Source organism: Polyodon spathula, chromosome 29 (genome assembly GCF_017654505.1).
Source record: "Polyodon spathula isolate WHYD16114869_AA chromosome 29, ASM1765450v1, whole genome shotgun sequence".
Taxonomy (NCBI): Eukaryota; Metazoa; Chordata; class Actinopteri; order Acipenseriformes; family Polyodontidae; genus Polyodon; species Polyodon spathula.
This window is the reverse complement of record NC_054562.1, coordinates 2,754,545-2,781,969: the sequence shown is the minus strand read 5'-3', so window position 1 is coordinate 2,781,969 and position 27,425 is coordinate 2,754,545. Positions and strand designations below refer to the sequence as shown.

The 27,425-nt window shown below is 44.0% G+C and overlaps 1 protein-coding gene across 1 annotated transcript; it reads left to right on the top strand.

Annotated features, from left to right (window-relative positions):
• On the top strand, positions 1–27,425 carry LOC121302147 (voltage-dependent calcium channel gamma-4 subunit-like). Its single transcript, XM_041231968.1, has 9 exons — positions 1–281; positions 857–953; positions 7,685–7,943; positions 16,622–16,885; positions 20,237–20,314; positions 21,266–21,406; positions 21,620–22,383; positions 23,178–23,274; positions 27,292–27,425. The coding sequence occupies exons 4-9, from the start codon at positions 16,660–16,662 to the stop codon at positions 27,423–27,425; spliced, it is 1,440 nt and encodes a 479-aa protein (XP_041087902.1). The 5' UTR covers positions 1–281; positions 857–953; positions 7,685–7,943; positions 16,622–16,659.

Below are 27,425 nucleotides of genomic sequence, written 5' to 3'. Positions count from 1 at the left end.
TTCTGTTCGATCAAAGCGGAGAGCGGCGCTGCAGCGCGCATGCATTATACACACCACAGTCCTGCGATACTGAAGTGAACCGGACCGGACTGGGCTAGCCCCACCGAACACAGCAGCACTTGACAGAACGTAGGGCTGCAACGAAGCATACAGTTCTAGCTTATTATAATATATCGCCTCGTCAAGGTGTACGGGTATTTTCACAAGACACCGGTAAGACACAAGACAGACAGACAGATCGACAGACGCACTGCCGAATAGGTGATCCTATACATATATTGGTATGGTATATATACATACATATGTATATTTAAACACACACACACGCAATAGCGATGTGTGTTTGCAATAGCTGAATTAAACCCGGTATTGTTGTATAATATATTTTTTAGATGAAAAGACGCATTTTTCGTTCTTTTTTTTTTATTTTAAGGAAGTAAGCACGCTTGTGTATCATATAAGCGAACGCCATTGCTTTGTGTGATTTTACTGCAGAGCAGAGCCGGTATAGCGCTGCAATTAGAGGCTGGCATTTTATTCAAGGTATATATTGATCGCTATATTGTGTTTGACTTTAGACACACGCCGTCTATTTGATCATATATAGATTGGACTGCGAAACATATTTGAATGAGCTGTAATTTACATTTTGGCGTTATGATATATATATGGGGGGGGGGGCAGCGGTTTAGTATTTATTTCATAATGTATTTATTTGGTGCCCGATCTTGTTTACTTCCGAATTGGTATAAAAAAAAAAAAAAAACAGTTTGGACTGATATGTATGAGGATATCTGTGTTCGCTGTTTTACATGTATTTATTTATTTAGTTATTTATTTATTTATTTTCGTTAAGAATCTCAGGAATAAGGAAGCGCTCAACCGCGAGTCTCCGCACTCTGCGAGGACCGGACCTGCTACATGCCGCTGTGTGAAAACGAATAGATGCAGAGGTAAGGAGGCGAGGATCCACGATTATTATTATTATTATTACTATTATTATTAATATTATTATTATTATTATTATAGATGGACGCGATGTGTAGAATTATGTAGTTTCGCGATGGATATGTAAGCATGTATATCTATATATCTTTCTGCCTGTCTGTCTGTTTCGTTTTCGTTGTTTATTTTAATTTTCATTTCTTTTAATTTATAATCATAAGAAAACTTATGTAATATATATATATATAGATATATTAAATATATCTATATATATATATAATATATATATTATATATGTGTGTGTGTGTGTGTGTGTGTGTGTGTGTGTGTGTGTGTGTGTGTGTCTGTCGGTGGACACGTCTATTTAACAGATATGCCTACACACTGACATATACATGTATATAGGAGTAACGCAGTTATATACATAAATGTGTGTGTGTGTGTGTGTGTGTGTGTGTGTGTGTGTGTGTGTGTGTGTGTGTGTGCGCGCTCCTGTGTGTGTCCATATAGGAATTACTCTGTAAATGTAGTACAGTTATAGATACAGTATATTAAGAAGGAAAGTAATTAATAAACTGAAAACCCACTATTTCAATAATTTCAATAACACACACACACACAGAGTACATACTGGTACTGCAAATGTGTATAGGAGTATATTATAAAGTACTAGATAGATAGATAGATTTTTTGTTTTAAAAATGATCTTTATTGGTCAGTGTTGTTCAACAATCATATTCAGCAATCATAGTAAAATATTACATTTTAAAAACCAGAGCAATCTATCCATCAAAAAATAGATTGATAGATAGGTAGATAGATACTTTATACAAAGTGGATTGATTGATGGATGTATTTTATTTTAGAGCTGTAAATTCTTCATTTAAATGTGTTTGTGTGTGTGTGTGTGTGTGTGTGTGTGTGTGTGTGTGTGTGTGTGTGTGTGTGTCTGTGTGTTTCAGTGTGTGTGTCTCAGTGTGTGTATCTACCAATGTGCAGTGTGTGGGTGTGTCAGTGTGTGTGTGTGTCAGTGTGTGTGTCTCAGTGTGTGTATCTCACATGTGCAGTTACACGTCACACACACACAGTCACACAGTAGGAGTCATCTCCACAAGGTGGTTTGCAGTGTGTGTGTGTGTCAGTGTGTGTGTCTCAGTAGGTGTATCTCTCAATGTGCAGTGTGTGTGTGTCAGTGTGTGTGTGTCAGTGTGTGTGTGTGTGCCTGTGTGTTTGTGGTTGTTTGTGTGTGTCTCAGTGTGTGTGTGTGTGTGTGTGTCAGTGTCAGTGTGTGTATCTCTCAATGTGCTGTGTGTGGGTGTCAGTGTGTGTGTATCTCTCAATGTGCAGTGTGTGTGTGTCAGTGTGTGTGTCTCAGTATGTGTATCTCTCAATGTGCAGTGTGTGTGTCTCAGTGTGTGTGTGTGTGTGTGTCAGTGTCTCAGTGTGTGTATCTCTCAATGTGTAGTGTGTGGGTGTCAGTGTGTGTGTGTGTCAGTGTGTGTTTCAGTGTGTGTGTCAGTGTGTGTGTATCTCTCAATGTGCAGTATGTGGGTGTCAGTGTGTGTGTCTCAGTGTGTGTAACTCTCAATGAGCAGTGTGTGTGTGTCAGTGTGTGTGCCTCTCGATGTGCAGTGTGTGGGTGTCAGTGTGTGTGTCTCAATGTGTGTATCTCTCAGTGTGTAGTGTGTGGGTGTCAGTGTGTGTGTCTCAGTGTGTGTATCTCTCAATGTGCAGTGTATGGGTGTCAGTGTGTGTGTGTGTGTCAGTGTGTGTGTCTCAGTGTGTGTATCTCTCAATGTGCAGTGTGTGTGTGTGTGCCAGTGTGTTTGTGGTTGTCAGTGTGTGTGTCTCAGTGTGTGTGTGTGTGTGTGTGTGTCAGTGTCTCAGTGTGTGTGTCTCAGTGTGTGTATCTCTCAATGTGCAGTGTGTGGGTGTCAGTGTGTGTGTGTCTCAGTGTCAGAGAGTGTGAGCTGAGCGGGGAGCAGAGTGAGCCAATTCTATATGGAGCAGGGGAGCGGAGCGAGGTAGCTGCTGGAGCGGAGCGGACTTTTCCAGCCCGCTCATTCAAAACACTGAGAAGAACTGAGCACAGTTTGATTTTTCAAAAATACGTGTTCGACCATGGAGTTTGCCCAAAAAAAAATAAAGAAAGAAGGTGCCAAATCCAGGTGCAGTCACTGTACAGTATTTCCCATCATGCTTGTGCCTGGTAACTAACCATTCATTTTCCATTCAAACAAAAAAAAAAAAAGAGTTGCATTTTTTTAAAAGCTTTATAATTCACTATGGAGTGAAATATATATATTCTTCCAGTTGTGGAGCTGCATTTGTGCCATATAGAAATGTGAGAAACGTTATGTCCGTCTGTCTGCAGGTCATTACACAGCCTGTATTGTTCTTACATAGTTCTACGGTTATGCCCCAATACAGTGAACACGGGTTATATTTTCTCCACTCTTACACTCCAGGGTCGTCCGTTAGCCCCGGTGAGACTCACTCACATGTGTTCCTGGGTTGCTCTGAGCTCCCTGTGAGATATTCAGATACAAACAAGCCCAGTATGAAGCTAATTTGATATGAATCAGATGCAAAGTTTGAAATAGATGAGAACACCGTGCACAGTATCGTAGGAACCTGTTCATTGCAAGATGATATTTCCTAACTTTCACTTTATTTTCAATGTATGCTTTTTTCAGAACCAGTCAGTTATATTGAGAAAGCATCATTTAATTCAATTAGGTAACTTTTCTGAGCTCTTTATGTTGTTTTTTTCTTTGCTGATCACATGCCAGTGATAATAATTAAATCCCACTGTTGTTAATGATCATTTTAATTAACATTCAAACACCCGTGGGAATATGGAACACAAAATGATGCAATATGGATCACAGGCATAAAAAAAGCTTCAGTCCCAGGCAGTAAAGTAGAAAAGCTTTAGCAAGTGCAGAATATAACATCCACTGAGGTTAATGGGTCAGTGGTTTTGTTAGTTTACCAGAAAGTCCATCAGCTAATATATACAATAGCAGCAGAATTACATATATATATATATATATATATATATATATATATATATATATATATATATATATATTCCAAACTGTGTTTTGCTGATTGCTTCTATTGCATTCAATAGAACAAAACAATGTAATTCAACAAAAGAAGGGAAACTTGTCTGTCCTTTACTTCTTTTTGGGTTTGCTGTTGTATAGAGTGAAACTTTAGATTTAAAGCTTGCTGGCTGAAGACATCCCCATTCGAATGTCCTTCAGTCTCTCACATTGTACACATTTAATCTGTGTGTGTGTGTGTGTGTGTCAGTATGTGTGTGTCAGTATGTGTGTGTCAGTATGTGTCTGTCAGTGTGTGTGTGTGTGTGTGTGTGTGTGTGTGTGTCAGAAAACAGAAAGTACTGATTGAGGAGAAACCTCAGAATGGAGTGTGGTAACCAGTGGTGTACCACAGGGATCAGTATTAGGTCCTCTGCTATTCCTAATCTACATTAATGATTTAGATTCTGGTATAGTAAGCAAACTTGTTAAATTTGCAGACGACACAAAAGTAGGAGGAGTGGCAAACACTGTTTCAGCAGTAAAGGTCATTCAAAATGATCTAGACAAGATTCAGAACTGGGCAGACACATGGCAAATGACATTTAATAGAGAAAAGTGTCAGGTACTGCACGCAGGAAATAAAAATGTACATTATAAATATCATATGGGAGATACTGAAATTGGAGAAGGAATCTATGAAAAAGACCTAGGAGTTTTTGTTGACTCAGAAATGTCTTCATCTAGACAATGTGGGGAAGCTATAAAAAAGGCTAACAAGATGCTCGGATACATTGTGAAAAGTGTTGAATTTAAATCAAGGGAAGTAATGTTAAAACTGTACAATGCACTAGTAAGACCTCATTTTGAATATTGTGTGCAGTGCTGGTCACCTTGCTATAAAAAAGATATTGCTGCTCTAGAAAGAGTGCAAAGAAGAGCGACCAGAATTATTCCGGGCTTAAAAGGCATGTCATATGCAGACAGGCTAAAAGAATTTAATCTGTTCAGTCTTGAACAAAGAAGACTACGTAGCGACCTAATTCAAGCATTCAAAATTCTAAAAGGTATTGACATTGTCGACCCAAGGGACTTTTTCAGCCTGAAAAAAGAAACAAGGACCAGGGGTCACAAATGGAGATTAGACAAAGGGGCATTCAGAACAGAAAATAGGAGGCACTTTTTTACATAGAGAATTGTGAGGGTCTGGAACCAACTCCCCAGTAATGTTGTTGAAGCCGACACCCTGGGATCCTTCAAGAAGCTGCTTGATGAGATTTTGGGATCAATAAGCTACTAACAACCAAACGAGCAAGATGGGCCGAATGGCCTCCTCTCGTTTGTAAACTTTCTTATGTTCTTATGTTATGTTCTTATGTGTCTCAGTGTGTGTGTGTGTGTGAGTGGGTGTGTGTGTGTGAGTGTGTGTGTGTCAATGTCTGTTAGTGAGTGTGAGTGGGCGTGTCAGTGTCTGCCAGTGAGTGTGAGTGGGCGTGTCAGTGTCTGTCAGTGAGTGTGAGTGGGCGTGTCAGTGTCTGTCAGTGAGTGTGAGTGGGCGTTACAGTGTCTGTCAGTGAGTGTGAGTGGGCGTGTCAGTGTCTGTCAGTGAGTGTGAGCGGGCGTTACAGTGTCTGTCAGTGAGTGTGAGTGGGCGTGTCAGTGTCTGTCAGTGAGTGTGAGTGGGCGTGTCAGTGTCTGTCAGTGAGTGTGAGTGGGCGTGTCAGTGTCTGTCAGTGAGTGTGAGTGGGCGTGTCAGTGTCTGTCAGTGAGTATTGGCGCTGGTGCTCTGGTTGGTTCAGCGAGGGGACGAGTGTGAGACAGCACTCTGAATCACTGGAAATGAATTATGTCGCAATTAATATAATGCAGTGGAGTGTAGCGAGAGGAGTTCAACCTGAAATAATTTAACTAGAGAACAAATACAAGCTTCAGCATTATTATTATTATTATTATTATTATTATTATTATTATTATTATTAGTAGTAGTAGTAGTAGTAGTAAATCCATAGACAATGTACTTGCTTCTATTATTCCTAATACAAATCCTTCCCTCTTTATTTTGCTATCTGACTTAACCATCAGCAAATGTGAAATATATAAAACATTGAATTGGCAAAGAGCCCTTAGACAGAACGATACAGGAGTCGAGCAGTTTACTGTCAACATGGCGTCACAGTGACTTAACCAGACTAGTGATTTACCATACAGTGAAATATTGAGGGAGCGCTGTATTACTAAAATACACTGTCTGAGTCACTCTGCTCTATGCATCTCACACTCTCACAGTCACTCTGCCATCTCACGCTCTCACAGTCACTCTGCTATATGCATCTCACACTCTGTCACTCTGCTATATGCATCTCACACTCTCAGTCACTCTGCTATATGCATCTCACACTCTCACAGTCACTCTGCTATATGCATCTCACACTCTTAGTCACTCTGCTATATGCATCTCACACTCTCACACTCTGCCATCTCACACTCTCACAGTCACTCTGCTATGTGCATCTCACACTCTCACAGTCACTCTGCCATCTCACACTCACAGACACTCTGCTATATGCATCTCACACTCTCAGTCACTCTGCTATATGCATCTCACACTCTCACAGTTACTCTGCTATATGCATCTCACACTCTCAGTCACTCTGCTATATGCATCTCACACTCTCACAGACACTCTGCTATATGCATCTCACACTCTCAGTCACTCTGCTATATGCATCTCACACTCTCAGTCACTCTGCCATCTCACACTCTCACAGTCACTCTGCTATGTGCATCTCACACTCTCACAGTCACTCTGCCATCTCACACTCTCACACTCTGCCATCTCACTCTCACAGTCACTCTGCTATATGCATCTCACACTCTCACACACTCTGCTATATGCATCTCACACTCTCACAGACACTCTGCTATATGCATCTCACACTCTCACAGTCACTCTGCTATATGCATCTCACACTGTCAGTCACTCTGCTATATGCATCTCACACTGTATACTTCACTCTTGTTGTCTCTTTCTCTCCCTCCTCTTCCATATTCTCTTCCCTCTCCCCATTCTCCTCTCTATCTCTCTCATCCCCTCACTCATCTCTCTCCCCTTTCACTCTTCCCTCGCTCTGCTCCTTCTCTCTATTCCCCTTCACTTGCCTTCTTAACCTCTCACTCTCCTTCCTTTCTATGTCTCTCCCCCTCCCCCTCCTCTCCTCTCTCTCTGACTTGAATGTAATCAGGAGATTCAGCATTGCCATGGAGACTGCCGCATGAAAGAGAGGCAGCTGCAACTGCGCCTCTCTCTCTCTCTCTCTCTCCCTCTCTCACCTTCATCCCCATCACTCTCTCCTCTCCATTCTGACCTGTCCTGCACTCACCTTCACCACGCAGCTCGCAAATGCCCAGTTCTGAAATATGTTGGAGCAAAACATGAATTTCCATGTTGTTGCTACTACACTATAGGAGTACCACAATAAAAGCACAGCAAGGTGTAATAAAGCATGGTAATGCATCGGGTAGCACGGCACAGCAGAGACAGGCATGGTAAAGCATATTAAAATGAACAAACCATGGTAACTAGCCTTTATTAAAGTACGGTATGGTAAAGCATTGAAAAAATAGAAAAAAACAAAACATTGGTACGTTTACTGTGAACTCATTATTAAAAAACAGATTTTGGATTTCAGGAAACAAACTGGAGTCCGAAACGAGCAGCAAGAAAAACTGACAGAACGAGAAAGAGGGAGAGAGCGAGCGAGAGACACCTTAGATGGAAGGAGGTCGGACTGAAGGGAATAACAAAGTACCTGCCCGAGAGAAAGAGAGAGCGAGGGAGCAAGCAACACAGGTTGAAAGAGGAGAAGAGCTCCACTCCTCCATTGAGCGGCAACACGTTCTGTCCATCCCTTCTCCTCTGCTAGCATCCTTGTCGATCACTCTCTTCAGGTAAACAAAGGGAGTCAGTTTGTGTGTGTCTGTTTGAGTGTGTGGGGGTGTGTGTGTTTGAGTGTGTGTGTGCGAGTGTGTGTGTCTGTTTGAGTGTGTGGGGATGGGGGGGTGTGTTTGAGTGTGTGTGTGTCTGTTTGAGTGTGTGGGTGTGTGTGTGTGTGTGTGTGTTTGAGTGTATGTGTGAGTGTGTGTGTGTGTTTGAGTGTGTGGGGGGGGTGGGTGTTTGAGTGTGTGTGTGCGTGTGTGTGTGTGTGTGTGTGTGTGTGTGTGGGTGTGTGTTTGTGTGTGTGTTTGTGTGTGTGTGTGTGCGAGTGTGTGTGTGTGTTTGAGTGTGTGGGGGTGGGGGGTGTATTTGAGTATGTGTGTGTGTGTGTGTGTGTGTATGTGGTGTGTGTGTGTGTGTGTGTGGGGGTGGGGGTGTGTGTGTTTGAGTGTGTGTGTCTGTTTGAGTATGTGGGGGGGGGTGTGTGTGTGTTTGAACTCACACACCCACCCACCACACACTACAAACTCACACCCACACCACCCCACACACACAAATTCACACCACACACACACAAACTCATACACCCCCACCACACACACACCACAAAAACCCCACACAACCCCACCAAAACTCCACAACACACACAAACTCAGTACACCCCACCCACACACCACACAAAACACACACACACCAAACTCACACACCACCCCCACCCCCATGCACAAACTCACACAAAAACACAGGACAAACTAGTGTGTGTGTGTTTGTGTGTGTGTGTTTGGGTGTGTGGTGGTTTGTGTACAAACACACACAAACCACAGACACAAAACTCATACCGGTGTGTGTGTGTGTGTGTGTGTGTTTGAGTGTGTGGGGGTGTGTGGGGTGTGTTTGAGTGTGTGTGTGTCTGTTTGAGTATGTGGGGGTGTGTGTGTGTGTGGGGGTGGGGGTGTGTGTTTTGAGTGTGTGTGTGTCTGTTTGAGTATGTGGGGGTGGGTGTGTGTGTGTTTTGAGTGTGTGTGTTTGAGTGTGTGGGGGTGGGGGGGTCTGTCTGCAGACTAAGATTTGTTCAGCTTCTTCGATGTGGAACAGGAACAAGTTTTAGTTTTTTTCGCGAAAATCAGTTTGTTCTGTTTTTCTGTTCTAGCATCATGGGTGACAGCGATTTGAATTTGCTGTTGTTCGAGCTTTGTGATGATTTTTCTCAGTCAGAAAGTTCCAAGCAGTATTTATATCATAAGTACAGTAATAAACTGTAACATTAATAATACTGTTATATATGTTATATAATAATATAATAATACTGTTATATATGAAGAGTTGTGATCTCCGATAGAGCTTGGTGAAGTTTACAGTGTTATTACTACCATGTAAGTGTGTATAATAAGAATGTGATGTCACTGCCGTGGCATTGATGTCATCGCCCAGTCACAATTACAAACTAACTGAGACGCTCTGCAAAACAACAGTTTCTCAGAAAAAGGGGAAAGGGAAATGCTGTTCACCGGGCTCACTCTCACAGATAACGAATAAATTATCAGGAGCTCTCGAACTGGCAGACCCGGCAGCGGTCCTGAAAATTGTATTTTTTCAAAACGGTCTCCATTTCACGCCAAGGAGTCACACGATCTCAAGTGGGGAAACATGCCTCTGAATACCGACGAGAAAAACAAGTTTCTACACTATTCAGAGAGACTAACCAAGACGCAGTCTGGGGACAGCACAAGCAGATATCACCTGAAACCACGAATGTACAGCAACTCCAGGCAGCTTTGCAATGAGTGTTTGTTAAAAAAACAATTCTTTCAGCTTTACAGTATTTGTGTTCGGTCGATTACAACTCTCCATATATAATAAAGAAGACGTAGGGGTAAGAGTGTGTAATCAAGCCTGTTACGGGCTTCTCTGGGTTTTGAGTAGGGACTGTGATGGAGAGAATGCTGAGCATAACTTGTGCTCCATCACATATATGTGAACCCTGACTAAAGGACATTACTTTATCTCTGCTACTTGTTTATTGTTGAATATATTTTGTGTATCGCAAATAACTAATTATCAAAATAATCTTGCATGAATACATAAGTGTAACCATAACGGGTTAAAAATTAGAATATTTTTTACTTACTTAAAACGGGGGTGTTTCCAGCACGGAGTGGATAAAGAATGAAATGTGTATGCTGTTTTGAAGTTTAGCTGTGGCTGTGGGTGGTTATGGCCAAGAATAGACGCACATATTCATGGCAATTATACAGGCTGCTATAAACACATTTTTGTATTATTTCAGCTTTTTGCCGGTGTATGGGTTGCAGGGTGCCACCATCTTGCCACCAATCATTGCCTGAAAGAAGGGGCCCAAATTATATTTTTATTTTTAATATATTTGAGTCTTGAGCTAGTCCAGGGGAGTGGCTAGGTGGAGGAAAGTATATACAGCTCTGGAAAAAATTAAGAGACCACTGCAAAATTATCAGTTTCTCTGGTTTTACTATGTATAGGTATGTGTTTGGGTAAAATGAACATTTTTGTTTTATTCTATAAACTACTGACATTTCTCCCAAATTCCAAATAAAAATATTGTCATTTAGAGCATTTATTTGCAGAAAATGACAACTGGTAAAAATAACAAAAAAGATGCAGTGTTGTCAGACCTCGAATAATGCAAAGAAAATAAGTTCATATTCATTTTTAAACAACACAATACTAATGTTTTAACTTAGGAAGAGTTCAGAAATCAATATTTGGTGGAATAACCCTGATTTTCAATCACAGCTTTCATGTGTCTTGGCATGCTCTCCACCAGTCTTTCACATTGATGTTGGGTGACTTTATGCCACTCCTGGTGCAAAAATTCAAGCTGCTTGGCTTTGTTTGATGGCTTGTGACCATCCGTCTTCCTCTTGATCACATTCCAGAGGTTTTCAATGGGGTTCAGGTCTGGAGATTGGGCTGGCCATGACAGGGTCTTGATCTAGTGGTCCTCCATCCACACCTTGACTGACCTGGCTGTGTGGCATGGAGCACTGTCCTGCTGGAAAAACCAATCCTCAGAGTTGGGGAACATTGTCAGAGCAGAAGGAAGCAAGTTTTCTTCCAGGACAACCTTGTACTTGGCTTGATTCATGCATCCTTCACAAAGACAAATCTGCCCGATTCCAGCCTTGCTGAAGCGCTCCCAGATCATCACCGATCCTCCACCACATTTCACAGTGGGTGCGAGACACTGTGGCTTGTAGGCCTCTCCAGGTCTCCATCTAACCATTAGATGACCAGGTGTTGGGCAAAGCTGAAAATTGGACTCATCAGAGAAGATGACCTTACTCCAGTCCTCTACGGTCCAATCCTTATGGTCTTTTGCAAACCTCAGCCTGGCTCTTCTTTGCTTCTCATTGATGAAGGGCTTTTTTCTAGCTTTGCACGACTTCAGCCCTGCCCCTAGGAGCCTGTTTCGAACCGTCCTCACCGTGCACTTCACCCCAGCTGCCGTTTGCCATTCTTTTTGTAGGTCACTTGATGTCATCCTACGGTTGCTGAGTGACATTCGAATGAGTTGGCGGTCATCCCGGTCAGTGGAGAGTCGTTTTCGCCCTCTGCCGGTCTGTAGCTTTGTTGTCCCCAATGTGTGCTGCTTGACCTTGTTCTTATGAACCGCCGTCTTTGAAATTTTAAGGATGGAAGCAACCCGAAGCTCACTGTATCACTCTGCAACTAAAGCCAGAATTGAACCCTTCTTTTCCTCACTCAAAACTTTCCTTTTCAACTCTTTGGGCATGGTCAATAGTTATTTTTTTATTCCAATTACTTTTGAGGTACTACTAGCACTGTTTTGCCATCCAGCTGGTCCTATTGCAAGAGGATAGTGATGACCACAGGAGTGGTTTTTATACTTTTCCTCGTTAAATAAGATTTGGTTCAGGTGATCCCCTAATCAGTACCTCATTCAGTAGAATGAGGTGTGCCTGTGTTGGAATTCAACAGACACTGGAATGGAATGGCTGCCATACATGTAGAGATGCTGATTTAAGAAAAATTTGCAGTGGTCTCTTAATTTTTTCCAGAGCTGTATATATATATATATATATATATATATATATATATATATATATATATATATATATATATATATATATATATATGTGTGTGTGTGTGTGTGTGTGTGTGTGTATGTGTATATATATATATATATATATATATATATATATATATATATATATATATATATATATATATATATATACAGAGAGAGAGAGAGAGAGGTGGCAGGCTCTAGTTTTTTCGGAGTCTGGACAGTAGCTGTGTGTTCTGAAACTGTTTCTTTCTTGCTTAAGTTTTTTTTTTGCTTTCTGATTGAAGTTCAACAATAAATACTTGCATTTTATTACTCCTGTCTGTTTCCTGCATAACATCAGCCACTTGACCTCACTATCTTACATTTGGTGGCAGCAGTGGAATCAGTGGCCAGCAGGGGGCATTGCAGCTCAGAAGCGGAGTAAAATGCCACCCAAGAAAACACGAGATGACAGGCAAGAAGCCACAGAGGGTGATGCGGTGGTAGCTGGGGCAACCCAGGTAGTGCTCAGGTGTGAGTTTCAACTGGAAGAGGTGGCGAGAGTGACTGAACTCAGAGCCATGTTAAGACCTTCCTAATCACACAACGAGGTGGAACAGAGCAAGAGAGAGCAACAGCCAACACATACTACCTTTACTCCAAGCCCAGTCCAGACAAGGGAGCAGTCAGGAAGGGGACAGTCTATGGGATGGAAAGGCCCGAAGCTTCCAAAGTATGCTGAAGGTGAGGATATTGTAAATGGCCATATACTTGCTGCCATTCTTGACGGGCAAAGCCAGGATTGCCTATTTTTCCATGGATGTGAGCAATACATTAGAGAATGAAAAAGTCAAAGAGGCAATTCTGCAAAAATGTGAAATTTATATAGATTTATAGACAAAGTTTTCAGTCAGTCACTGTCCTTTCCAATGAAATGCCTAAAGAACTCTGCACTCTTAAGGACCTGTTTGAGAAATGGGTCAGACCAAAAGACCAAAGCAAAGAGAGCATAGCTGAGATGCTAACTATGGAACAATTCTTGTGGATGGTCAACCCAGAGGTTCGAGTGTGGATACGGGAGCATGGCCCAAGAAGCTGCCCAACTAGCTGGTGCATTCATCTCTGCCAGACGAGGCCCCAAGGGTTACCGCTTTACCAAGGAGTCTGGTACATTAGCCCATGGAAAGGTGGTGTTGGTCAGCATAATAGTCTAATGGTACAGAATGCCCCAGTAAAACAAGAGAAAGGAGAGGTCATTTGTTATAGTTGTGGTCATGAAGGGCATATAAAGTCAGGGTGTCCATTGAGAAAGTCTAGGGTGACTAACTTATGCTATGTTCCGAGGCCCAGTCAGCAGTGTGTTCGTGGAGGTCAGCTGGACTCCGTGATTACAGTAGGGATTAATGGGGGAAACTTGGAAGCCTTAATTTATACGGGTAGTGGTCAGACCTTGGTGCAGGACGGGGGTATGTCCAGGGGGTTATGGAACCCAGAGGAAAATGGGATGAGCAATTACACCCTACTGCAGACATATTTAGACATAGAGGGTCAATCTTACCTGGTCACTGTAGAGTTGGTGGATAAGTTGACATACCCAGTGGTGTTGGGTCAAGATATTCCAGTCTTAACAGACTTGCTACAAAATACCACAGCATGTAATGTAGTCATCACTAGGGCACAGGCTGCTGAGAGGCCAGAGCCAGAAGCTGATTGGTTGGGAGAGTTGCCGTTCGCAAGAGAGGAGAGAAAGGGTTAGAGAAGGTAGCCAAGAGAAAAAGTCAAAAGTAGAGGGACAAGTTTCGGGGAACCCCGAGAGTAGAAGAGGTAATAGAACCACCAGCATTGGAAGAGGGTGACTTTGCACCTAATAGGGGAGAGTCAGAAGGAGGACAGTAGTTTAGAGGGGCTGTTTAAAAAGGGTGAGCAATTGGAGGTGGTTTGGATGAGCAATATGTAATCAAGGGGGAAGTGCTGTATAGAGTGAGCTCAGAAGGGGAACAGCTCTTGTTTCTGTCTGCTTTGAAGACATGAGTATTGGAACTAGGACATTCATTACCATGGGCAGGCATTTAGGACAGAATAAAACATTAGCTAGAGTAGCCCAAAGGTTTTATTGGCCTAAAATGTACCAAGATGTATTACAATATTTAAGACATGCCCAGAGTGCCAACTTATAGCTCCAGGGAAGAAAGGCATGCAAGCCTCTCTCTCATATCTCTGCTGATTATAGACATTCCCTTTATGCATATAGTGATGGAGTGAAGTAGAATTGTCAATTGTCAATCATTTTATTTTGGTGGTCTGCTACTACACAATAAGGTACCCAGAGGCATTCCCATTAAGATATATAAAGGCCAGACATATTGCAGGGAGATTGTTTGTGTTATTTTCAAAAGTAGGGATTCCTGTTGAGATTCTTACTGACCAAGGTACATATTTTACCTGTCGACTGATAGCGCAGGTGTACCAGTTGTTGAGTAATAAAGGGATTAAAACCATACCATACCACCCCCAGACTGACAGGTTGGTGGAAAGGTTCAAACAAACCATTAAGAACATGCTGCAAAAGTTTGTTTCCGTTTTGGTTCAGACTGGGATCAATGGCTACCCTATATCTTGTTTGCCTATCAGGAGGTGCCCAAAGTGTTGAATGGATTCTCGAGTTGCTGTATGGAAGGCAAGTGACAGGGCCACTTGATGTTCTTAAAGAAGCATGGGAGGGAGAACATCCACAACAAAAACTGAATGTACTGTCCTATGTTCTCCAAATGAGAGACAGTTGGAGCACATGTGAAGAAAGCATAGCAAAGACAGAAAAGCTGGTATTGCCAGACAGCAAGACGAAGAACAATCTCAACATCTCAAAAAGTGTTGCTTTTGTTGCCTACAAGGAAAGCTGTCTGTTGGCTGTCTGTTGGCATACGAGGTGCTTCGGAAAATGAGGCCTGTCACCTACGAAATAGCCGTGCCAGAAAGGTCTAAGAAAAAGCAGCAGTACCATGTTAATCTGTTGAGAGAGTGGAACCCACAAAGCATGACAACTATAGAGCAGCTTTTCGCCAGAGTAATAGAGGAAGAAGAGCTAATGAAACAATATTTTCCCGTCCGGACAGATGTCCAAACAGTGGACCTTGCCCATCTCAATGAGAAACAGCAGCAGGAGCTGGCAGCTTCTATTCCACCAGGGTTGTTGTGGGAAGTACCAGGCTCTACTGACTTAACCCAGTATCATATCACTTTGAACTTTCCTGGGCCGGTAAGACAAGCAAATTACCGGGTACCAGCACGATTACTATCAGCACTTAAGCAAGACATGGAAGTGGTGAAAGACATGGGAGTAATTGGGCGTCATATGGGTCTATGACAATTTATCATCAACAATTTATCACCAACAATTCATCACCAGTAGTTCATCACCAGCACTTCATCACCAGGTACAATTCATCACCAGCGACATGTCATCATGGAGGATACCTTATCATATCACAGCTGTTTAAAACACTACAGGTGAAAACGACCGGTGTGGAGCTTGTAGGTAATTCAAAATTTCTGCGCTTCTAGTGTTAAAATAAAAGTTTGAAAAGCAAACTTGTTATTTTTGTTTTGCTTGTTTGTTAGTTGGGTGGTCATGAACTACTAAAGTTAGTACATTATGGGTTTTATTTATGTAATTTGTAAGTGAAAATGTACTGTATCTGTTATTTATGATTTATTACAGCTCGATTTGTTTTTAGCACAGCTTTTATGATATATTGTGGCCTTAATTGGTGAGTTATTGTCCATGATGAATTGTCGCTGGTGATTAATTGTTGGTGATGAGAAGTTTGTGATGAATTGCACTATGGAACACAATTTTTGTTCCTGGGTAGTAAGTGTTATTTCCTAATTGCTTATGCCTCAAAAGTATAGAAAATGGCCATTATTCCCCACAAACGTTGCTTTTGTGACCAGGACAGGTAAATTTCAAAATATCACTATTTCCAATGAGAAAACGGGCGAATTTGTATCTTTCCGTTCACATAAAGTCAGAAAAAAACAACATATGAATCCAAATTAACATGTATTTATACTAAAGTAATACAAAAATGACTACAAAAGATTTAGAAGTGAGTAATTTTTCGAGATTTACGATTATACTGTAAATTTAAATGGGTCTCAATCCTAAAATTGTAGTTGATTCAAAACTTTTTGCCACACTGTCCCATGCTTCACTGTGTGGCACTGCGCGTCGAGGAGACCGGGCTCTTCCTCCAAACAAGCAGAACACATTCCACGGCAGGAAGGTGGAACGCTTTCACCAAATCAGATTGACCAGTTCTGTTGGGTCTGTTCAGTTACACAAAATCTTGACAGCTACGCAAAAAACAGCTACAACTCTTAGTGCTTGAAACTCTATCTTCTCTCCATTTGATCTCTATTTCCATGTGGTGTGAGAGGGGGATTTAGATCTGAAACTGGCCACATTGTGGCTCTAACAAGGAGCCAGATCCCTATAGTAAGTAATTGAGTTTTTGAGTCAAGATGGCGGCACTGGAGCACAGTTTCTTAACTACTTCTAAACTGTCTCGTCTTGCTGTGTGCCGGATAATGAAACTGACCCCCTTTTTCTGTCTGAACTCTTGGTAACCCTCTCCCTCTCCCCAGTCTCGCTGTGCACCAGGGAATGGTGCTTCGTGCTCGCGATGGTCTGGTGTGAGAAGGGAATCCAGATCTTGCTCACCACAGTGGGAGCATTCGCCGCGTTCGGTCTGATGACGGTGGCGATCGGCACCGACTACTGGCTCTATGCAAGAGCCTTCATCTGCAACAGCACAGCCAACTCCAGCACTGACGACACCCACAGCAAAGACAAGAAGGACCCTGGCGCACTCACTCATTCTGGACTGTGGAGGATCTGCTGCTTAGAGGGTGAGGGAGAGCGTGTGAGTGTGTGAAAGTGAGTGTGAGTGAGTGACAGTGTGTGAGTGGTGTCTGTGTGTATGTGTGTGTGTGTCTACCAGCTTGTCTGTCTGTCTCTGTTAGCTTGTCTATCTGTCTCACACTCCAGGCTGTGGAGAATCTGCTGTTTTGATGGTGATGGAGAAAGTAGAAATATCTAACTTTGTATAATATCTGGGTGTGTGACTATCTATCTATCTATCTATCTATCTATCTATCTATCTATCTATCTATTTATTTAGTAATTATGTCTAGGACAGCTGTCTTAGTTATATATTGATGTCAGACCCACACAAACACGGACGGCGGACGGACGGCCTGCCTGTCTCTCTGCCTGTCTGTCTGTGTGTCTCCAGCTCTCTATCTCTCTACAGGCTCAGGGAGAAAGTGAAAATTCCTGCAGAGTTCCATCCATCCTCCATCTCTCACCACGTCCATCCCTCCGTCCATCATCCGGCTGTCCATCCCCAGTCCATCCCTCAGAGGTGTGCTACCGAACCCCTTCATTATTCTGTATGTTTTTGTCCTGAAAGCTGTTTATTATTTTTTATGTTTCAATGGTGTTGCTGACTCAATACAACAGACAGATTCAGTTTAATACTTGCAGAAAGACACAGCTAGCAGCATGCAGCTCTCTTCAATAGGAGAGACATAGCTACCAGCCCCAGAGACCAGCGTGCAGCTCTCTTCAATAGGAGAAACAGAGCTACCAGCCCCAGAGACCAGCGTGCAGCTCTCTTCAATAGGAGAGACACAGCTACCAGCCCCAGAGACCAGCGTGCAGCTCTCTTTAATAGGAGAGACATAGCTACCAGCCCCAGAGACCAGCGTGCAGCTCTCTTCAATAGGAGAGACACAGCTACCTGCCCCAGAGACCAGCGTGCAGCTCTCTTTAATAGGAGAGACATAGCTACCAGCCCCAGAGACCAGCGTGCAGCTCTCTTCAATAGGAGAGACACAGCTACCAGCCCCAGAGACCAGCGTGCAGCTCTCTTCAATAGGAGAGACACAGCTACCAGCCCCAGAGACCAGCGTGCAGCTCTCTTCAATAGGAGAGACATAGCTACCAGCCCCAGAGACTAGCATGCAGCTCTCTTCAATAGGAGAGACACAGCTACCAGCCCCAGAGACCAGCGTGCAGCTCTCTTCAATAGGAGAGACACAGCTACCAACCCCAGAGACCAGTGTGCAGCTCTCTTAATTTCTTTCTCTGATGTAACCACGAATCACATAGCCATGACTGCACTGCAGTAAGTGTACAAGAGGTGGTAAAAAGAACAGCAATGATGTCATCATAGATTCTTATCTGGCTCAAGGTTTTCACCCACAACTAATATTAATACTAACTCCTTCTGTCCCAGTTAGAAGTAGCAGAGTAGTAAAGTTTACATTGTGTATTATCAGCGTGCACGCTGAACATGATTACATCATGGTCTCGACCAGCCTTTAAGAGCAAGTAGCGGGGTTCCAAAATATATAGCGTTACATGCTCCCCCGTGTTACTACAACTGTTTAAATAACGTACATGTCATTTTTCTTTTCATTTTCATTACACTTGCAACTTCATTACACTTCTAACTTTAAAATCTGTTTCAAAGGTATTTTCAAAATGTCTGCTGCAGTGCACTTATCAGGATTATTGTCCACATTGTCAAACTGGTAACAGCGATAACGATCCATGATGTGGTACGGAACTGAAAAGCCAGAGCACTTGTTGTTATGTTTTGTGTTTTCTTTTAATCGCTCTTCCTGCAATGATTTAACAGACAGATCTCAAACCCTAGTGCACTAGGGCGGACATTCTGAAACGAGCTTTGAAACAGACTGTATTGTAAGTGTAAAAAATTGTCAGGATGTTAACAATGAAATGAAAAATGAAAGCTGTGTTATTTAAACAGTTGTAACAACATGTTTGGAGGTATGACGCTCTATTTATTGGAACCCCACTAATTACTGTTTAAGTTCAGACACACAGAATCATGCTGCACAGCAACACAGACAACGACAGTCTGTCTTCCATATTATAGCAGTCATGTGAGTATTATTATCTGCGGTTAATGTTGAATGCCAGAATTCCTTTTTTGAAAAAGAACTCCATAAACATCACATAAAAAAGTTTTCTTGTTCCATGAATTGAATGGCAAAACTGTACTGTACTGATATATTTTAGGATGCGTTGTGTCTGAATAAGATCACTACTATTTGTACAACCCTTACGATGCAACAGCAAAGAGCCAGCACTCTCGACAGCAGCAGTGTCGTCGCTTCTGTTCATCAGATGAGCCGCTTTGCCGCTGGTGTTGCTCAACAAGGCGAGGCAAAGGTGGGCAATGCAGCTCCCGACACCAACAAGGAGGCACTTGTCAATGGAGAGCTTCAAGCCACACTCTTCCAGTCTGCTCAGGACTTTGAGTAGCCTGGTTTCATGTTCCTCCAACGTCTTTCCAAAAACAATAAGGTCGTCAAGGTAACAAGGACCTCAAGTAAATTCATGTCTCCAACAGCTTTCTCCATGATTTGTTGAAAGGTTGAAAGAGCTCCTGTTATACCCTGGGACATGCACTCAAACTGGAAAAACCCCCGGGGACAGATAAATGCTGTTTTTCTCTATATTCTTCCCCCATCGGGCTCTGGTAATGTCCACTTGGAAGAGGGATAGCATTTTTGTTCTAGACATTGCTTTAAAGCAGCTCCTGTAACTGCTTCAGTCTGGTTGTGGATCTGGGGGGTTCTGTCTTATTGTTGGTGTCGGTATTGTTACAGTATAGTTTTGTTGTTCATTTCATGGAATAGGAAATTATTTTTTCCATGTTATGGCTCATCATTTTAAAAATGTACAATTCTTACCTGTCACCGAATCTGGATCCAGCATAAATGAACCGCTGCTTCTTAGTAACTTTCCTCTCTTATACTTAGACTGCAGTCCAACATGCTGCAGTGAAACCGCTCCACATGGCTGAAACAGACAGCCAGCTTCCTGCAGAAAACTGCAGAGTACTTCAGCCAACAAGGACGTTAGTTTCTAAATAACAAAAAGCAATTCTTTATTTGAATGAAAACGTGATTTGCATGTTTAGAAATGTCTGTCTGTCTGTCACACTCATATTTCCACACATCTCCAGAGAACCACTTGTCCAATTGTGAGGAAACCTACTAAGGACCTTTTTAGCGGAATTTATTGAGTGTCAGAATCTGGGGTGTATGGAGTCTGTTTGTCACACATTTTCCCATGTGTACACACTAGATGTTACTGACATCTATGGGTTTTTTTGTTTTGTTTTTTACAGGCTTGTTCATGTTTTCCTCTTTTTGTATTTGTAGGTTTGAAACGTGGCGTTTGTGCGCAGATTAATCACTTCCCCGACGACGCAGACTTTGACCAAAATGAATATGTCCTGCGTGAGTTACAACACAATGACATGTAAACCTGTCTACAGCACAGCAGGCAATGCCAGCGCACTAGATTCCAGCTTTATATAGACACCATGTTGGGTAGCTGCTGTAGTTCTGTGCAGGGTTGTGTATCAGGGTTATACAGTGTGGTCCTGCTTGCATTGCCCTGTGTACAGTACAGCACAGCCAGGCTCTGCCCAGCACACAGCAGGCAATGCCAGCGCACTAGATTCCAGCTTTATATGGACACCATGTTGGGTAGCTGCTGTAGTTCTGTGCAGGGTTGTGTATCAGGGTTATACAGTGTGGTCCTGCTTGCATTGCCCTGTGTACAGTACAGCACAGCCAGGCTCTGCCCAGCACACAGCAGGCAATGCCAGCGCACTAGATTCCAGCTTTATATGGACACCATGTTGGGTAGCTGCTGTAGTTCTGTGCAGGGTTGTGTATCAGGGTTATACAGTGTGGTCCTGCTTGCATTGTCCTGTGTACAGTACAGCACAGCCAGGCTCTGCCCAGCACACAGCAGGCAATGCCAGCGCACTAGATTCCAGCTTTATATGGACACCATGTTGGGTAGCTGCTGTAGTTCTGTGCAGGGTTGTGTATCAGGGTTATACAGTGTGGTCCTGCTTGCATTGCCCTGTGTACAGTACAGCACAGCCAGGCTCTGCCCAGCACACAGCAGGCAATGCCAGCGCACTAGATTCCAGCTTTATATGGACACCATGTTGGGTAACTGCTGTAGTTCTGTGCAGGGTTTTATATTAGTGTTATATAGTGTGGTCACACTAGCATTGCCTTGTTATAACAAACATAGATATTCTTATCTGTTACTAAACTAAACTAAAGAAATCCCTGTTTGCACAAGCTTGGCTGCTTTCAGATAATGTTACACTTCCTTGGTGAACAAAAAGCAAAGTATTTCTAAATCCTCTCTCCTCCCCCCTTCTCTAGGAGTGGTCCGGGCCTCCAGTCTCTTCCCTATCCTCAGCGCTATACTGCTCCTGCTGGGGGGAGTGTGTATTGCAGCAAGTCGTTTCTACAAGAGCAAAAGAAACATCATCCTGGGGGCAGGGATACTGTTTGTAGCAGCAGGTGAGAAAGTGTGAGTGTGAGAGTGAGTGTGAGAGAGTGTGTGTGTGAGTGATAGTGAGTGTGTGTTTGTGTATGTGTGTGAGAGTGAGTGTGTGTGAGAGTGAGAGGGAGAGTGAGTGTGTGTGTGTGTGTATGAGTGAGTGTGTGTGACACACACACACACAGATACACACACAGAGACACACTGTTTCACTCTTTCTTTCTCCTCTCCAGGCCTCAGTAACATCATTGGGGTGATCGTGTACATCTCAGCCAGTGCAGGAGACATCTCCATGAAGAAGGATGAGGATAAGAAGTGGCACTACTCCTACGGCTGGTCCTTCTACTTCGGGGGGCTGAGCTTCATCCTGGCGGAGATGATCGGGGTGCTGGCTGTGAACATCTACATTGAGAAGAACAAGGAGGCACGCTGCCGCTCGCGGACTGACCTCCTCAAGAGCACCTCTGCCATCCTGCGCCTGCCCAGCTACCGCTTCCGCCCTCGCTCCCGCTCCAGCTCCCGCTCCAGCGAGCCCTCCCCATCCCGGGACCCCTCCCCCGTCAGGGTGAAGAACTTCGGGGGGCTACCCCCCTCGCAGGGCCCCCTGTCAGTGTCCACTCTGCCCAACCCCCACTCCTCCTCCTCCGGCGGGGCGGACATCACCATGTACACGCTGTCTCGGGACGCCAAGCTGGCGGGGCTGGGCGGGCTGGGTGCTCCTCTCTACGGGACAGTAGACAGGGCAGCGTTCTTTCAGGTCCACAACTGCTTCCCGAAAGACTCCCACCAGGGCATCTCCTCCTCCTCCCAGCAGCTGATCGACAGGCAGGGCGGGGGCCATTGTGTAACACCCCTCCCCCCCCTCCCTCGCCCCACCCCTGGGGTGGGGATAGCACTATCCGACCGCTTCCTGTCGAAGGTTAAGTTCCAATTCAAACACCCTGAATTGGTGTGGTACACCAGTCCTGAGGAGAGGAGGGGTCCTTCAGGAAGGAAGGTGGGGGGGGAGGGGGGGGGGGGGGGGGGGGCAGGGGGGATGGGGAGGAGGGGAGGGGCAGGGTTCCGTCGATTCTCAGTGTCCAGGCGAGAGGGTGTATGGGGATAGCGGTTAGGGCGAATGGATGAAGGGGGTGAGAGGGGGAAGGGAATAGGGTGTGCCAATTCTAATTTTGAAGGAGAGACGGGGTAAGGGTTTAGGGGTTAGCGGGTAGAGGACGGGTGTAAGGATAGAGGAGAGGGTGACAGCACCAAATCCAATACTAGGAAGACAATGCCATTGTGAAGAGAAGAGTGAGAAAGGCTAGGTGATAGGGGAGTGTCTGATGCCACTGCTGTATAATATATTAAACTATGGAGATTGAAACTTAGGAGGGCTGTCTAAATCATGTTTGGAGCCACTGCTGTATAATATATTAAACTATGGAGATTGAAACTTTGGGGGGCTGTTTGAATCATGTTTGGAGCCATTGCTAAATAATAATAATAATAATGCATTAGGGCAGAGTCTGTGCTGCAGTCTCAGTAAGATTGCCCTGGTCTGTCGTATTCTATAAAGATCTTTGGAAAATTGACACAGTTTACCCTCAGCGGTCAGTACACAGCACCATTTCCTTCTTTACTTCTCTCCCCTTGCCTTTGTATTAAGTTTACAAACCCTAAATGAAATGATGTTGTTACACAGCTCTCAAATATGCAGCATTGAAAGATGTTACAGCAAACCTGGGTTTCAGTTGGATCTGCTGCTGCTACACTGGGTTAAGGAAGTTCTCAGTTTGCATGCCTTCCTTTCAGGTAGCCTCGCACTTCCTAGATCACATTATCAGTGTCTTCGGGGGGAAAGCATATCACTGTGTGAAAAGGTGGCAGTCGAAAGGGAAAGAGGCCGCTGGTTGGTTAATGAAAGAAGCCGTTGAAGGAGCAATTGCACTTTCCAGGTGATCGAGGAAGTGCTACACTATTCAAAAACAGCAAGGTTTGTGCAAACAACGATTTCTTTACCCTGGTGTAGCAGATATTTTAAAATGACATAAAAGATGTTCATAAGAAATAATGGCAGCAGAGATGTTATATTAAATCTGTTTTATGTTTTGGTTTCTTTGTATTTGGTTTCAAAATGATTTGAAAAATAAAACACAATTAAAAATGAATAGAGATTTTAAAAAAAAAGTAAAAAAAAAAAAGTAGGAGTTAGTTTCCTATAATAAACAAATAAGTTGTGAAATGTATTGAGTTTATTGAAATGAAATGAATAAGGACAACCGAGGATTCAAATATTAAAACAATATGAAAACATAAATTAAAGGTGATTTATTGTATTGCATGAATTTATACAAGAAATGCTTTGTTTCAAAATAAATGTCTGTAAAAATGTAATTCAGCTGTGTGTTTCTGTTCTTATATCTTTAAAACTACTTCCACACTCACCCTCCGTCCTCCTTTCCCCTCTCTTCTCTCCTGAACTACACTGGGTACAGCAGAATGGAACCATATTAGCATCCCTCTGCAATTGTATCAGTAAGAAATATATCAGACCTAAATTCAGCAGTCCTGTAACACTAACCTGACCCCCTGTAAAGAGGTTCTATGTGGTATTTCTTATCAATGTGTTTATTTTTTTCCACCTGATTCCCACCACTAACCTTCGACCAGACATTGTCTTGTGGTTTGGATCAACACGCTGGTAGAGTTAACAGTGCCATGGGAAGATGCTGTGGATGAGGCGTATGAGAGGAAGAAACTTCGTTATGCTCAACTAGCTGCTGAAGCGGAACAGCGAGGATGGAGATTCCGAGTTTACCCAGTGGAGGTGGGTTGTTGAGCATTTGTGGCACACTCTACAACCCGGTTTCTCAGAGACGTCGGGTTCAGTGGCCAAGAGTTGTGTCACACAGTGAAGAACTTATCTGAAGCAGCAGAAAGGAGCAGCAACTGGCTGTGGTTGAAATGGAAATATTCTGGATGGGGATCTCAAGCACAATAGAAAGAAAGCAACGCTGATGTACAGGTAAGTAAGCTGGGCTGAGCTGAGTGGGGGATAGAGGGGGTGATGCTGGGACGCCAGAATCACTGTCGAGCCCTCTTGAGGTGTCGTGGGCTAGTCAACGAAACACAGAAGATGGAAGGTGCCCACTTGAAGACCCCAAAGATATACCCTACTTAGTTCAATCCAAATGGTTGTCATGCTGATGCGCTGGGGAGACTGCACTGGGTTGATCCCCGGAGCCAGCATCGCAGTCGTTGTGTGTGCTGATGCGCTGGAGAGGCAAAATGAGCTCATCCCTGGAGCCAGCATTACACTTCAGCAATCAACACCAGACAGAAGGATATCTACATCATCAGATGGAAAGCAATGCAAATGGATGGAGATGCAGATGGATCACATTAGTTTACTGTAAAGCTACGTCTTAGTTTGGTGCTTATCTTGGCGAGAGCAGAGTTCAAATCAGCATGAAGTTTTAACATCTACTCTCATGTAATGGAAATCATTCATCCACTAGGGGGGGGGGTAGTGTTGCAGGGGGCAGGTTAATAATGGTAGAAGACTGCTGGATTTGGGTCTTCCTTTCTATCTGAAGTGACATGTGGTGTCCCCCAGGATTCTGCTCTCAGACCAATTCTGCTTTCCTATACATGCTGCCCTTGGGTGATACTGTCCGTAGACATGAGGTCAATTTTCATTGTTATGTTTGTGATACTCAGTTATATTTGTCTCTAAAACCAGGTGATACTTTACCTTCATATATTCTGACTACCTGCCTCGCTGATATTAAGCTGTGGATGTCAGAATATTTTTATTGTTAAATTCAGATAAAACAGGAGGTAATGCTTTGGGATCAAAACAATACAAATCTGTGTGTTTTTCGCATGCCGTTGTGTTGTCTAGGCTTGATTATTGCAACGCCCTGTTTTCAAGTATCACAAGCTGTGTTCTATCCTGACTGCAGCTTGTACAAAGAACAAGAACAAAAAAATGTGAACATATTTCCCCTGTGCTAGCAGCCCTACATTGGCTTCCCCTGCAGTCTAGGATTGATTTGAAGGTCCTATTCTTAACCTATAAATGGACTGGCCCCATCAGAGTTAAGGGATCTTTCAGTCCCTTATATTCCTGGGCGGCCTCTCCTGGGCTGCTTACTGTCCCAAGGGCTTTTAAGAAAAGCACAGGTGGCAGAGCGCTCAGTTGTGGGTCTCTGCTGTGGAACGCTCTCCCTACCTCTGTAAGAGAGACCTCAACAGGTTCAATTTCTAAAAACGTTTTTAGAACCCCGGATCCCTGAAATTGAAACGTAACCTTTACCGAATGGGTATCTAACTCCTAAAGACCCCAATCCTGAATATTGTATACCAAAGCTGCTCGCCGAGCCTGTGATGCAGTCGTGACTCCTCCCCTGCAGTATCAAAAGGACTGCGCTCACAGAACTCAGCGTCATTTTTTTCTTCAAACCTGCTGCAATCATGAACACAGTGGCCTTGAGGGTTAACCCTTTGCAGTCCTATGTTGAACCTGGTAGTGAGACTGACAGGAGCCGAATGAAGCTGAAAAAAAAGGGCTCCGCTGCATTGCATATGTCTTTGACAGATGCACCCTGGAATAAAGCCCACGAAGTTGCCATGCCCGTGGTGGAATGGGCAGTGAGCTTTTTTGGAGGGGTGGGGGGGGGGGGATGGGGGGTTGGGGTTGCAAGTTGGCCCCCTACCTCCTGCTACCTCCTGAGACACCACAGTGGTGTCCTGTGGGTAAGTGACTGATGTCGTCCGTCACACCCTGAAAGGGAGGGGGACCGTGCTTGAATTGCAGTTAATAGCCAGTCTGAATGGTAGTAAACACTGAGATGTCTGTGGTTCAAGATGGCTCCCTGAGAAGTGGCTCTGGGACTGTGGCTTCTATCTCTGCACAGGGCAGTGGAACCTATTATAGCTACCATGGTGAGCAGCCGCTGGCATTGCCTCTGGCAGCGGTCGAGGCTGGCTGTTCTGGTCTTTGAGGCTGCTGGGGCTTAGGGTGCCAGATTGCCACTGGTTCCCGTACTGGAGGTGATCGCTTGGAAAGCAGACAAACCAGCTCCTTAGTGGATTCCCGCACTGCTACATCTCTTCCACCAGGGGACCAAACGCTGCCCTGAAGCGATCGGGGTGTCAAACAGCTGTGCTTTGTTCCCATCTGGCACACGTGCCTCGAAAGCCCAAGTTGCATGCGAGAAGATATCAATGAAGCCATTCCATTGAGTTTGGACAAACGGAGCAGGATTTTGTTTACCAGGTGCAGATCATCCAGCTGTTGTGGAGTTGTGGTTCTCAGAGAGGGACTGCAGCAAATGTGACTGGTAAGCTACCAGGATGCTACTGTAGTTCCCTAACCATGCAGCGAACGGCCCGGCTGAATAGGATCTTTTAAGGATCACCTCAGAAACCCGGCACTGCTTGTTGGGGCAGTTAGCATTCTTAGATAGGAGCACCAAAGGAGGCGCCTGGACCAAGGCAGCAATGGAAGCCTCAACCAGTGGAAAATTGTCCAGACCCAGCTTTTCCGCATCATGCACCCTACATATCGTGTCCATCGAATGGGAAACAGCAGGACCTGTTGCCAGATGGTCCCAGGAAAAGAATGGATTTCATGTAGAAGTGGCCCTCTTGATTAGCAGTATGAGTGCTGCCAATAGGGAGAGCTGAACGTAAGGGAGGTGCCGTCCCACTCCATGTCCTCAGATGGGAAAGCCAGCTCCTGTTCACTCACATCCTCGATGGATGATGGACAGTATGTCCTCCTGGGGCCAATCTGCACTTGCAGCCTCAAGGGGCCCCAAGGAGGCAAACAGGGCAGGTGGCTGCAAATGTTCCAGCAGCAATTCAGCAAGAACAGTTCCTTGGTGGGAAATAGCCGTCCAGATATTTTCCATCTGCTCAGAGTCTACCGATCGCCAGGAATGGCGACTCTTCTTCCTCTTCTGTGGAGGAGGGGAAGGAGAGTTAGAGCTCGAGGAGGATGAGGAAGACCATGGGCTACTTTCCCGGATGAAGAGCCGTGGCGTGAGGACGTAG